General features: G+C 43.6%; 1 protein-coding gene across 3 annotated transcripts in view; it reads left to right on the forward strand.

Annotated features, from left to right (window-relative positions):
- Positions 1–12,256, forward strand: part of carmil3 (capping protein regulator and myosin 1 linker 3) — a 55,248-nt gene extending 42,992 nt beyond the window's left edge. For 2 of the 3 annotated variants that reach the window (XM_010889059.4, XM_010889052.4), the window contains exons 35-40: positions 7,528–7,909; positions 8,568–8,683; positions 9,007–9,241; positions 9,930–10,001; positions 10,760–10,879; positions 11,458–12,256. In XM_010889059.4, the coding sequence (XP_010887361.1) occupies positions 7,528–7,909; positions 8,568–8,683; positions 9,007–9,241; positions 9,930–10,001; positions 10,760–10,879; positions 11,458–11,507 (975 nt within the window). In that variant the 3' untranslated portion in view covers positions 11,508–12,256. The remainder of the gene's footprint in view (positions 1–7,527; positions 7,910–8,567; positions 8,684–9,006; positions 9,242–9,929; positions 10,002–10,759; positions 10,880–11,457) is intronic. The other variant, XM_010889067.4, reaches the window with a different exon arrangement.
- Positions 12,257–14,085: the final 1,829 nt, after the last annotated feature.

A 14,085-nucleotide genomic window follows, 5' to 3' on the forward strand; every position in this document is an offset into this window, starting at 1 on the left:
AGACAAGCAGCTTGGAGAGAAGGCAACAACTGTTGGCGCAATTATTAGAAAATGGAAGAAGTTCAAGATAACGGTCAGTCTCCCTCGGTCTGGGGCTCCATGCAAGATCTCACCTCGTGGGGCATCAATGATCATAAGGAAGGTGAGGGATCAGCCCAGAATTACACGGCAGGACCTAGTCAATGACCTGAAGAGAGCTGGGACCACAGTCTCAAAGAAAACCATTAGTAACACACTACGCCTTCATGGATTAAAATACTACAGCGCACGCAATGTCCCCCTACTCAAGCCAGCGCATGTCCAGGCCCGTCTGAAGTTTGCCAATGACCATCTGGATGATCCAGAGGAGGAATGGGAGAAGGCCATGTGGTCTGATGAGACAAAAATATAGCTTTTTGGTCTAAACTCCACTCGCTGTGTTTGGAGGAAGAAGAAGGATGAGTACAACCCCAAGAACACCATCCCAACAGTGAAGCATGGAGGTGGAAACATCTTTCTTTGGGGATGCTTTTCTGCAAAAGGGACAGGACGACTGCACCGTATTGAGGGGAGGATGGATGGGGCCATGTATCGCGGGATCTTGGCCAACAACCTCCTTCCCTCAGTAAGAGCATTGAAGATGGGTCGTGGCTGGGTCTTCCAGCATAACGACCCGAAACACACAGCCAGGGCAACTAAGGAGTGGCTCCGTAAGAAGCATCTCAAGGTCCTGGAGTGGCCTAGCCAGTCTCCAGACCTGAACCCAATAGAAAATCTTTGTAGGGAGCTGAAAGTCCATATTGCCCAGCGACAGCCCCAAACCTTAAGGATCTGGAGAAGGTCTGTATGGAGGAGTGGGCCAAAATCCCTGCTGCAGCGTGTGCAAACCTGGTCAAGAACTACAGGAAACGTATGATCTCTGTAATTGCAAACAAAGGTTTCTGTACCAAATATTAAGTTCAGCTTTTCTGATGTATCAAATACTTATGTCATGCAATAAAATGCTAATTAATTACTTAAAAATCATACAATGTGATTTTCTGGATTTTTGTTTTGGATTCCGTCACTCACAGAGTACCTATGATAAAAATTAAAGACTTCTACATGCTTTGTAAGTGGGAAAACCTGCAAAATCGGCAGTGTATCAAATACCTGTTCTCCCCACTGGATTGGGTTGATAATCCTACATGTAATCTAAAGTTGTTATAGGGTTGATGATCCTACATGTAATCTAAAGTTGTTAGAGTGTTGAGGATCCTACATGTAATCTAAAGTTGTAATAGGTTTGAGGATCCTACATGTAATCTAAAGTTGTTATAGTGTTGATTGATCCTACATGTAATTTAAAGTTGTTATAGGGTTGATGATACTACATGTAATCTAAAGTTCTAACAGGGTTGATGTGACCACATGTTCACAGAGGTAGAAAGTGCTTTGGGAGATGGAACAGCAGGCATGCACGCAAGAAGCAGGAAGAGTGTGGCAGTTATGTTCCCTCTTCCGGGCCGGGCTCCAGATCTGAGAGCTAGCCAGAGAGTGCGGAGCAGCCCTGTTTCTTGTCCCAGGTCCCAAGTCCAACCCACCTCAAACATCAGGAGTGTGAGATATCTCTTCCCTGGGGGTTGTTATTCATTTTGATGTCCTCAGTGGTAATGGATCTGTGGCCGGGGAGCTCACGGGTGGCTGTGATAGCGACAGGGCTCCTGGCGGTGGTTACAGAGGGCAATGGGAAGGCTTACCGTCTTTATGCCAGTCTCTCAGACAGCAGAGAGTGATGTGTCCAGTGTAATCACTGACATGCCAGGAGCGGGGGAGGAGGGGGGAGGAGATGGAGGGAGTGGGGGGAGCCAGGGCTCTGTTGATCTCCGAGACTCGGGGAGTCCCAGTCCATTCACGCATTACAGCAGGTTAATGACTTTCTGCTGCATTCATTTGGTAAACAGGCTACACAATTTTCTTTCCTGGTGTGAAGACATTTATCAGTACACAAAATCCCAAGAATTCATCAGTGGGCTTGAATTAGATTAGCAGTTGATTAACTATGTCTCTGTAATCAAATTTAAAGTTAAAGCAAAAGAAAAGAAAGCAAATACATCATGATGGATTGGGCAGTATTTCCTTACTCATAAGGTCATTTACTCAAAATCACACATTCTTTGATATACATTGTTAATGTATCGTGGGAACATGGAATGGACAAAGAGTTTAGGGCCCTGAGAATGTTTATCAATAAAAATACAGTAGCAGTTGGGGAATATTATAGAAAATTCAGGAGAGGGCGTGTTCACGATACATTAAACACTGTAAACATTTGAGAACAATATATTTTGTCAAGGGGTTTTGCAACTCATATTTATAATAAGTTACCAAGCAACACAGAAATCTGTTGCAACGGAAGTCTCATTAATTTCCAACTCAATGGCCAGGTAGCTAAAATAGTCAATATAAGCATGTGAAGCAGTGAGATATTGGTTTTACCATTTCAAAATGAGAATACTTTTTCAAGATACCCTTGTAGCTATTTCATAGAAAACCTGCATGGGTGCAGGGAAGGACACTCAAAGTGCTGTGTTGGCACACATTGTTGAGAATTTGGCGGGGGTTGTACTGTTTTGTGTTCTGTTAAGTTTTTTTTATTTGACATTTTCACGTTTTCCCAGGATGCAGGTATAGGGATGATTCCCATAAATCCCTCACCATATTAAGCCCCTTCCAAAAACCCACGCTTCAACAAAGCCCTATTCTAATACCAGAATGTCATTAAAAAGGAATGCTATATGATTCATAAGAATAAATATGCAATTAGAAATGCAATTACAGCAAAACATAAATCAATCAAAGTAATTACAAGCAAATAAAGAATTTACAAATATATATCAATATAATACAATTCTATACTTGGGTTAATAGGGGCTGCAAGTTATTATATAATTTGACTGCAGATCCTTTAACAGAATTAATTAGTGGAAACCTCTCTCTAAAAACGACATGGTTGACTAGGCTCTACCAAAGGGCCTTTCTTACACATCAGCCTCAACATTAGAAGACATAACTGTGCCAAGACAACGTTGGCAAAACAAAGGAGATGCTTGTTGACTATAGAAGGAAGAGGAGGGGACCCTAGGCTCCATCCATATCAACCGAGCTGCAGAAGCCAGATTCAGCAGTTTAAGTTCCTCTGCATACATATTGCAGAGGATTTGTCAAGCACCATCAATACCACCAGCATTGTCAGGAGGGCTCAACATTGGTTCTACTGCCCAAGGCGACAAAATATGTTCAGCATGCCACCTCCTCATATTCTGCCACTTCATCACAGCCGCGGAGATGTTTGTCCATGGTGAAGCATTGCGTTCTTGACCTCACAATCAATCAGACAAGTCCTACAGACTGTAGTTTTATCATACCTGGGCTGCTTCACAGTTGGCTTGAAGGAAGAATGTCAAAAGTAGAGACTGACTGGATCAATGTTGGTGTGTTACGGGTCTTTGTAAGACCTTTAATGTGGGCATGTTAAAGGTACCAAAGCTCTCTGATTAGTCAGTTAACATACAGCTTAGACACTCCTCAGTACGTCACAAGACATGCCACCAGAGGTCTCGTCACACATCCTAGTCTAGAATGGAGGCTGGGAGGTACAGCGTATTAAGTAAAGCCATGATTAATGGAATTCTCTGCCACTCTAAGAAACTCAAGAATTAAAACTGATTTTAAAAAGCATATGGTAATACATCAACTAAAAGCAGCAGGGACTGTGAAGACACTCAGACAGCTATGGTTTATACTGTATGTATATTATATATACAGTTAGGTTCGGAAATATTTGGACATTGACACAATTTTCATAATTTTGTCTCTGTACGCCACCACAGTGAAAGTGCAGACTTTGAGCTTTTAATTCAACAAAAATATAATCAGAAATGTTTAGGAATTGCCACCATTTTCATACACAGTCCCCTTATTTCAGCAGCTCAAATGTAATTGGAAAAATGAACACAATCATAAATAAAATGTACATTTTTAATACTTTATGAATAAATGACTGCTCCCGATCAAGTCAAACACTAACTATGTTTGTGAGGCTCAAAAAATAAAAATGTGTTTCAGGGGTTCTGGGGAGAAAAGGGCACTTGATTCTGATAGGGCCTTGTTTCTGCTGGATGTCGAAAGGTTAACCTTTCAGCCATTACAGATTTCTAAAGTGCTGTCCTAGTATAGTGTAAAAATACTCCATATGTTCACAGCGATGTTTCACAAGCCAGGAGCATGGATAATGGAGGAACCACTGTTCCACAACCTACTAATCTGTACCAGAGTGCTGGTCTCTGCCAGCTTGCAGTAAAGGCTTGTGACAGGAGGTTTTCACTAAGTTGGTTGGCCAGCAAAGAGAGGCTGAATGGACATTTTCAGACAACAGTGTTGAAGCATTCTCATAACCTGTTGAATTAATCACTTAGCGGCCTTTTCCTTCACGGGACTGACCCTGGCATTCAAGACGCTGGAGCTTGGGCCTGCCTGTGAGGATGTTGGCAGTCTCAGTATAAGCCTCCCTAGAAAAGCTTACTACTGATCTATGTAGTGGAGGGTTATTCACAGAACTGTCACTACAAAACACCTTCTAGCCCACTCACTCCATCAGTGGGACAGGGTATCTGTTCTTTTGGAAGGAGACAGTTTAAAAAAAAATCTGGTATGGATGTTTATTTAATTGGCCGGGGTGGCAGGTGAAGGGGCTGTGTAGTTAACCTGGTGGGGCAGGTGAAGGGGCTGTGTAGTTAACCTGGTGGGGCAGGTGAAGGGACTGTGTAGTTAACCTGGTGGGGCAGGTGAAGGGACTGTGTAGTTAACCTGGTGGGGCAGGTGTAGGGACTGTGTAGTTAACCTGGTGGGGCAGGTGAAGGGACTGTGTAGTTAACCTGGTGGGGCAGGTGTAGGGACTGTGTAGTTAACCTGGTGGGGCAGGTGAAGGGACTGTGTAGTTAACCTGGTGGGGCAGGTGTAGGGACTGTGTAGTTAACCTGGTGGGGCAGGTGTAGGGACTGTGTAGTTAACCTGGTGGGGCAGGTGTAGGGACTGTGTAGTTAACCTGGTGGGGCAGGTGAAGGGACTGTGTAGTTAACCTGGTGGGGCAGGTGAAGGGACTGTGTAGTTAACCTGGTGGGGCAGGTGTAGGGACTGTGTAGTTAACCTGGTGGGGCAGGTGAAGGGACTGTGTAGTTAACCTGGTGGGGCAGGTGAAGGGACTGTGTAGTTAACCTGGTGGGGCAGGTGAAGGGACTGTGTAGTTAACCTGGTGGGGCAGGTGTAGGGACTGTGTAGTTAACCTGGTGGGGCAGGTGAAGGGACTGTGTAGTTAACCTGGTGGGGCAGGTGTAGGGACTGTGTAGTTAACCTGGTGGGGCAGGTGAAGGGACTGTGTAGTTAACCTGGTGGGGCAGGTGTAGGGACTGTGTAGTTAACCTGGTGGGGCAGGTGTAGGGACTGTGTAGTTAACCTGGTGGGGCAGGTGTAGGGACTGACTAGTTAACAGCTGCCTTTTTATATGTAAAAAAAAAAATGGTTGGGCACAAACCATTTCAAAATATAGGATACATACCAGTAAAGCTACAAAACTCCCTCTTTCTACTGATGTGTTTATTTAACACATCAACAAACAGCATGGCTCCACAAAACACGCAGCTTGCTTCTACCAGGTGTTGTAGTACACATACTGGAGAGAGACCTTGTGTAATTGCTCTCCTTCTCTCTCACACAAATGTAAAATTACCACTGTCACATTTACAAACCTAAATTAGGAATGCAACCAAGCTCAGAACCAAGCGTACATGGGCATACGTGAACAGCAATGAGCTCAACACCACTGAAGGCCACAACGAAGCGGAAAGACAACTTTTCAGTGATACAGATCAATTCTATCACAACAACCTTAATAGATAAGAATGGACACACTGACACTCGTTACCATCTATATTAATCAATCCATCACAGAAATATGACCAATGCACGGACCAGCACCACAAAGGCAGGATGATAAAATATGCTTTCACTCACCAAGGCTCAGGGCTCACTTGAAGTGAAAGGTGGCACGGCGGTTCTTCCTCTGGGCAAACTTTTCGATGACTTTGGGAATGAAGTCATGTAGCTGCTGAATCAGCTGGCTTTCGATGGACAACATGGCCAATGCGTTGAGTCGCGGCTGTCCCATGGTATTGCGAGTGAAGGTTTTTACCCTATTCAAGGTGGAAAAGTTCCTCTCTGACTTGGATGTCGTCATAGGTGTTGTTATGATAATTTTCAGCAGAGTGATCTCAGCAAAAGCCTCCTTGGTTGTTCTCATGGATGGATCTTAACAGAGACAGGGCAATCTTACCAGTTTGAAGCTCAGTGTGACGGTACACAGTGGTCAGCTCAGATTTAAACTTTTCCTAGTTTCTAGAGGCCATAGTTTTACCACACAGTCAAGCTCAGATGTAGGGAATGACGGGACAAATTGTGGGAAGAGCGAGCTGTCATCCAGCTTGGCAGCGATCAGGTGGTCACTTTGTGAAAACTTCTGCTCCACCTGGGGGGTGACTGTGTCGCATGCCTACTTCATCACCGGCGCTGTGTTGGTTACTCGTCGGCCTGGCTCGTCTGTTCCATCTTGAACAGTGGCAGCCCGTTCATCAGTTTGCTTCCACATATTCCGGACATTGTCCTTGAAACGGGTGAGCACAATGCTAATCCCAGATGCATCAATGCTCCGTCTTTGCAGAGTGTTGTATAAAACATCAACTTCTGGCAGCGGAAATTCTAGCAGCGGTAGAAAGGCTCGGTCCCGGAGTTTTTTGACAAGCCGTATGCCTTACGTATTGTTATCTCATCCCATCCTGGTTGTGTGCGTATGTCCTCCGTACACAGGAGCAGCGCAGCATGGTTTTCCCAAACTGCATTGACAGTTCTACTTTTAAAGTTCCATCGTACAGCGGGTGGCCTTGGAATGCGTCTCTGTTTTGCCTCAGCAAGTGCCGCAACACGTTTTGGAGCGCCAGAGAAAAAGGTGGCAAAATCTGTTAAATCTGCAAAAAAAACACCTTCAGGATGCTCATCCTTGCTGAACAAAGTTGCTGCAAGGTCAGGTCCAGCTGGTGAGCATAGCAGTGAACAAACTGGGTATGTGGGTATGTCTCTTTCATTAGCGCCTGTACCCCTCGGATGTTTCCACTCATTACAGCACCATCATAAGTGAAGCGACTGACTAGTTAACCTGGTGGGGCAGGTGAAGGGACTGTTGTTAACCTGGTGGTAGGTGAAGGTGGAGTTGTCCAAGTGTTGGGTTGTCAGGGCACAGAAGTGTTGGGTTGTCAGGGCACAGAAATGTTGGGTTGTCAGGGCACGAGGAGGAGGGGTTCCAGTGAACTTTTCAGGTCCATCGCAAGGACGTCATCTGAAGGGCACTGCAACTGTACAGCACTCACTCGACTGACATAAAGGTGCCTTGAAAATAAAATACATATCTCCCTCTCTCTCTCTCCCCCTCACTCTCTCTCCATCTCTCCCACTTTATAGCCTTCAGAGCTGGTCAGCATGGTGTACAGTTGTATCGGAGCCGAAGATGAGGACTCAGACAGTAGCTTGGAGACCAGAACTGTGGACAGAGACACGGACAGACAGTCGGCATCAGAGACCCAGGCCAATGGATCGCATGCCATCTCCTCCTCTTTGACAAACAGACCGAGAGACTGTTTGGCTGAAAAACGTACAGCTCCAGTCAGGCACGATTCGCTGCCCAGCGCTCGGACCGAGGTGGATGTGGGGGCAAAGAGGCCAGAGACGCTGGAGGCTCGACAGGATAGTGGCAGCCCCTGTAGGCAGAAACCGGATCCACCTCCTCAAAGCAACAAGCCCAGCTTGGCCAGCATGAGACAGAGACCTCTGCAGGAAAGCTCTGGTACTACACCTTACATAATTAGATCTGTGGTTCTCACTTAGTTTTGAATCGTGACCCAAGCTGACGCAGATTGTCTCACGCAAGACCCAACATTTGCAGTTTCTAAAATGCTATCTGGATTTCTTAGTGGTGTTAATTACGTTTTCCCACCTTGTCCCTAAGGGCTTATTTCCTTTACAATACATTTTCAATACATTTTCAATACAAGACATAGGGAAGGAAGACTTGATATGCTAGATTATTTTGTTGTGTAATTTTGTGGATATTGATTGCTCAAAATTCAAGGTAGCTTGCACAACATTTTTGATTGAGCAACTGATATCAGTGTTTGTTTGTGCGGACGGTGCACGTGCATATCGCTCTATTCTCCCTCATTTGACGCAAACAAACTTGTTTGGACACACCAAAAATATATACAGTGCATATCAGCAATATGCAATACAACTTAAATGAATATTGTTGTGAAGGTATATGTCATTGCACACCCTCTATCTTTTATAAATATGAATCAGACACCCGTAACTCACTGATCTCCAGTGACCCAAACCTGGCCCGCCAGAGGAGAAACATTGCATTCTTCTCTGGCTTTGATGCGCTGATGCTTGTGATATGCCATGGATGTACTGTGACAACTTTCTTTCATGCTTCAAAACAACAGAGGATATAGGATGGATGGATAAAGACAGCGTAGCGGAGGAGAAGAATGAAACAAAACATGAGGATGTGCAGAAAGATGGAGGGGCAGAGGGGCAACGCCCCCCCATTCCTGAAAAGGTTTGTGTGTCTCTGTCTGTGTGTGTGTGTGTGTGTATCCTGTGTGTATTTCTATTCTTACAGTTTATTTTGGCATCATTTCATTCTCTTGGGGAGATTAGAAAGTGAACTCAGGATTATTCTGTGAAAGTGATGACAAACATTTTAGAAGACTGGCAACAGATCTACACACCAAACTTGAGTTTAGTTTTATGCTGTGAATTTAAGCATCTCTGTTAATATCTCTGGTTTGTATACTTTGTGTTTTGGCACTGTTCTATTTCCCTATACAGTATGTTTCTGTTTGCCTGTCTCTTGACTATGTGTGCATTCTCTGTCCACAGCCTGGAAAAGTTAAAACCTCACCAAAGACAGCACCTACTGTCACTCCACTTACAGAATCAGCCAATGAGAAGAAAACCCCGCCTCCTGTCCCACCTGCCTCTGCCAAGCCCTCTTTTGATGTGTCGGCTGCACCTGTCAGTCAAGTCGAAGGGACTGAAGGGGAAATCAAGTCTCCTGTGCTTCCTCGGTCTACTAAGCCTGTGGTGCAATTTTCTGATCCTGCTACTTGTCAAGGTACCACTTTGATAAAATTTGACATTTAAGAAATGATTCCGTCGATCCAGTGTGGAGCTGCTCAGCAGTGCTGACACTAGTATCGGAAACGAGGTTTTAATACCCTGAAAGCTCTATTCCACCTCTGTTTCCATGTCTCCCCCTGTCTCCACGCGTGAAAAAAAAAAACACACGAGAAGAGGGACTAAAAAAAGAATGGTGATTCATTCTTGACTTTAGGGAATCCCCATGGGCAATGCAAATTGGCCAGCATCGCCCCGGAGGGAGGCATCGTCAGCTGGGATTTCCTAATCTCATCATGCTCTGTTGACTCAATCAAAGCTAACTGAGGTGGTCACGCTTGGTGCGGATGCCTGTGTGGGGAGCTTGCCGCACTCTCCCACGCATCCGTTGGGAGTTGTTGCAGTGAAACAGTGTTTGGGATAAAATTGGATATTACAAAACTGAGGACGGACCAAAAAGTTGACAAAATTGTCCGGGTGTTCGGATGCTGGTCGCGGCGTACAGACAAAACACAGGGGTCCAGCACAGGATTGTAGAAATCCGTCCAGCGCTGCGGTGGTGAACAGGTGGATATCAGATAGGGCTGCCGTGTTTTCTCACACTTTTTGAGAGAAACAACAACGGATGTCATTATTACTGATGCTGATTATGATGATTAAAGTTGACGTTTCAATATTTTAATCAGATAACGAGGGCGGAACGAATGGTTTCCCACTGAAGTCACATCGCAACAGGAAAGCCAACTCCTACGACACAGGTTTGTGTGTTTGTGTGAGTAAATGTGTTGTGTGTGGCTGTACATGTTTACCACAAATTTGTCTTCATGCCTGTGCTTGTTTGCACTGTCTTTTCCATTCAGATTTCTTTTTTAGTGCATTTATTTGCTTGCTCTTTCAATCACTGATTTTCAAGTCATTGTGTGTATTAGGTTTTCTGTGCGTCTCTCTGCCATGTTGACTTTCCAGTTGATCTCTTAAGATGCTTATCAAGAAAGCTACACTCCCAACAACAGTCCCCTTATCATGACCATTTCACATTAACAACAATCCCCTTATGACCATTTCACGTTAACAACAATCCCCTTATCATGACCATTACATGTTAACAACTATCCCCTTATCATGACCATTATATGTTAATAACAATCCCCTTATCATGACCACTACATGTTAGCAACCACCCCCTTACCATGACCATTACATGTTAACAACCACCCCCTTATCACGACCACTACACCTCTACAACCACCCCCTTATCATGACCGCTACACCTCTACAACCACCCCCTTACCATGACCATTACATGTTAACAACCACCCCCTTATCACGACCACTACATCTCTACAACCACCCCCTTATCACGACCACTACACCTCTACAACCACCCCCTTATCATGACCGCTACACCTCTACAACCACCCCCTTATCATGACCACTACACCACTACAACCATCCCCTTTCTCATCCTGTAACCGCCTGTGTCATCCTATGTGTGTTTCATATAATTTCCCTTCAGGCATGGAACGGGACAAGCACAACAATCTGGAGAGGCCATTCTCAGATCGCAAACCCCCTGTGAAAAAACCCAGACTCCCCCAGAACAGAAAGAGATCTGTGGACTTCCCCAGGACAGTCTGTATGTCTCTCAGAACCCCAGTCTCTACCATACTGTCAGAGTGTGTGCATGTCTGAATGTTCATACTGTGTGTTTATGTGTGTTTGTGTCCTAGGATTTGTTTGGGGAAGTTAGTGACTGGTGCTCTTTCTAACCATTGGTATTATTTGACAGTATTACTTTAAGAATATGCATACAATGCATTCTCCATTTTCAGTCGGGCCCATTTCACTTTTTCACGCTGACATAGCATGCTGGAACTGGCCCTGTGTCTGAACCAATAGTCAATATAGGATCAATATCCCAAGGCTACAAACTCCAGTTTGAGTGCCCAGAACTGTGCCAAATGTTCATAAATAGGTCAAGCCACCACTACCCAAAACAGGCTTTCTGAGCTGTTGGTTTTCCCGGCAGTTTTACTAATTAGGAACATCAAGCCGCGCTTTGAATTTCGATTTAGATTGGCGTGATAGAAAGTTAATGTGGCTGAATTCTAATTTATTTAGGAAAAAAGTTGGGGACTCCGTTCATCACTCCTCTCCTGCACCTGAGGCCAGACAAGGACCCTGACATTAATATTTTCTGTCTCTGTTGTCCAGGTCCCGGCAGTCCGGAACACCCCAACGGCAACAGTGACATGTCGTCATGACAACAACAGACGGGCGCCGAAGACAATGTTCAGGGAGTAGGAGAGAGGAGAGTCACGAGAGAGAGAGAGACTGAGAGATAGAAGGGAAGTTAGGAACGTGGTCACCTTATACCCTGTAACTGTGCTCATCTTCATATACAGTGGTTGTTTCTCTCATATTTACCAGACATGCATGTATACTCTTATACACAGTTGCACTTGCTTTTGTCCTTTTCCAGAGGACACACATTCATACACACGCACACACACACACAAACAAACACAGGTGTTTGAGAGTCCTTTTGGTATTCTCATTCACAGCTATTTCTACTTTATTGCTTGTTGTGCAAAAAATATATATTTCCTAGTCTTCCTCATCTCTTTTATTGACAATCTGTAACCCTGTTACTGTAAGAATGAGTTGGTATTTATTATACATCAGTATTTTGTAAATATAGAATGTAAGTGGACAAACTGCACTAACCCTTGTCATTACCTTTTTATTACATGTTAAGAGGTAACATTCATGTTTAGTTTTTTACAGTAAGGTTGTGATTAATATGATTGTGTGTTTTGTCATATGGTTTATTATAAAAGCCAAGATTGAGGACATGAACATGATGTGCATTGTTTATCTTTATTATTTATCTCTATTAACTGGTCAGTAGAACAGGATGGCGATTTTAATCTGTTTTAATAACATTTTACAGGACTGAAATGAGTGGCCCTATATTTTCTAAAAATGCATATGTGATTAAACAATCAATAAAATGTACTTTAACAAAAGATCCAAACTGATTATTCTTTTTCTCAGATAAAAACAAATCCATCCTGACATCGGCATCAGGATCTTGTACTTCCTATGTCAGAAAGGACTTTGCTCTGTAGAAAATGCAGCCGCTGCTTTTTTGAGCAATACCACGTAGAAGCTGCTGAGGGCGCCAAAGACTTAGAGCTGAGTGATGAATCCGTAGAGCTAGTTTGAGCCCGTCACTTTTGTCAAGTCTCTTACCATCGTTTGACACTGCCTTTCAAACTGTGATACCACTGCCTTTAGGAAAAGAGCCTTGGTGTCCAGTGTCTGACTCTCAGATGCACCTCTTCTATGTTCAGTCATCCACTTTTGTCAAGCCCATCTTCAGTCACCCCCATCACTCAAGCTCATAGACTTTGATTAACACAAGTTAGTATGCCACAGACTGTGCATGTTTAAACTGAACAGTCTCTGTAAAAGGGTACTTTTATAGAATTGGTATTGCCCATTTGTTTGAAGTAGGCTTGAGATTGATTTAGACTGACAGCCGAAGAAAATGTGATGATCATTATTAACCAGGGATTCAATTGGCTGCATAAAAAGTACAGAATTCATCACATCACACACTCTTTCAAACACAATCTGGGGCTGCCCTATCCCTCACCCATATTCATATCTGTGGTGATTTCTAATCTCAGTGAAAGGGCAGTGAGGACAGTATGATCAAACATTCAATAACCCCTCTGCAATATATTTTTTTCAGTAAAGCAAAAAAGACATCCCCATACTCTTGTCATGTCATCAAAATTGTATATCAAATTATTGTTCATTTCAATATGTATTTGAAGTGCATTTTCATATGTGTGCACCATGGCCATATTGTATCAAAACCACTTTTAGATTTTTTTTATAATGGAGCCAGTGGCTCATGCAAGAGAACAGAACATTCACAACATAGTGACATCATCGCGTGAGACCAGTCAGTTTTTCCAACCCACTGGCCTATATTGGACATCAACTGAGACTGAAATAAATAATAGGGTTGGACAGGTGAAGGAAACTACAGCCACCCACCAACACACACACACAGAATTATTCATTCTCGTTCTAATGTACCCAGATACACACATCGTAGACAAGCAAGGAATCGATCAGGTGGATTTTTTCAGGGGAAACCAATTAGGGAAAGACCTGTAGTAAATGCTTAGGCAGCAAAGGGTTGGGAGACTGTTTGGACCGTTTGAAGGTCCTGTAAACATTTCACTCAAACCAATGCAGGGACTACATTTCTGGGAGTTTATGGTCGGGATTGAAATATGCACCGGCAAATGGTTTTGCTCACTAGTAAAAAACGTTGCTACATTCTCCACCCAATGCAAATGATCTTTAGCCGCATGCCGCAAATGAAAGTGTCAACTCTCTTCCAAACACCAACAGTGTCACTTCTGGCATTGAGCCTAGAGCAATGCATCTTTATTTACAACCCTGTTTCCAAAAGAGTAGAGACCCTGCGTAAAATGTAAAAAAAAAATACAGAGTGGAATGATATGCAAATCAATTAAAGGACAAAAACTTTTTTCCCACATAAGACAAATAATTATTTGTTGTAAGTCTTAAAGGTGCTTTGAGAGAAAGACACCAGAAACATATAGTACATATTTGCATTTATCATGAATTAGTGATGGTATATGTCATTTCAGCACTTGTCTTGATTTTTTCTTGTGTGCTTGTTGGAATGTTTAATATACACTGAGTTATTGTTCCACAGGGTTCTCAGATATGATCTTAGAATCTGGTTAGTTGGCTATTTCCAGGTTTCAGGAAATTAAGGAACCAAGATCCAAG

This window comes from Esox lucius, chromosome 3 (assembly GCF_011004845.1).
Source record: "Esox lucius isolate fEsoLuc1 chromosome 3, fEsoLuc1.pri, whole genome shotgun sequence".
NCBI lineage: Eukaryota > Metazoa > Chordata > Actinopteri > Esociformes > Esocidae > Esox > Esox lucius.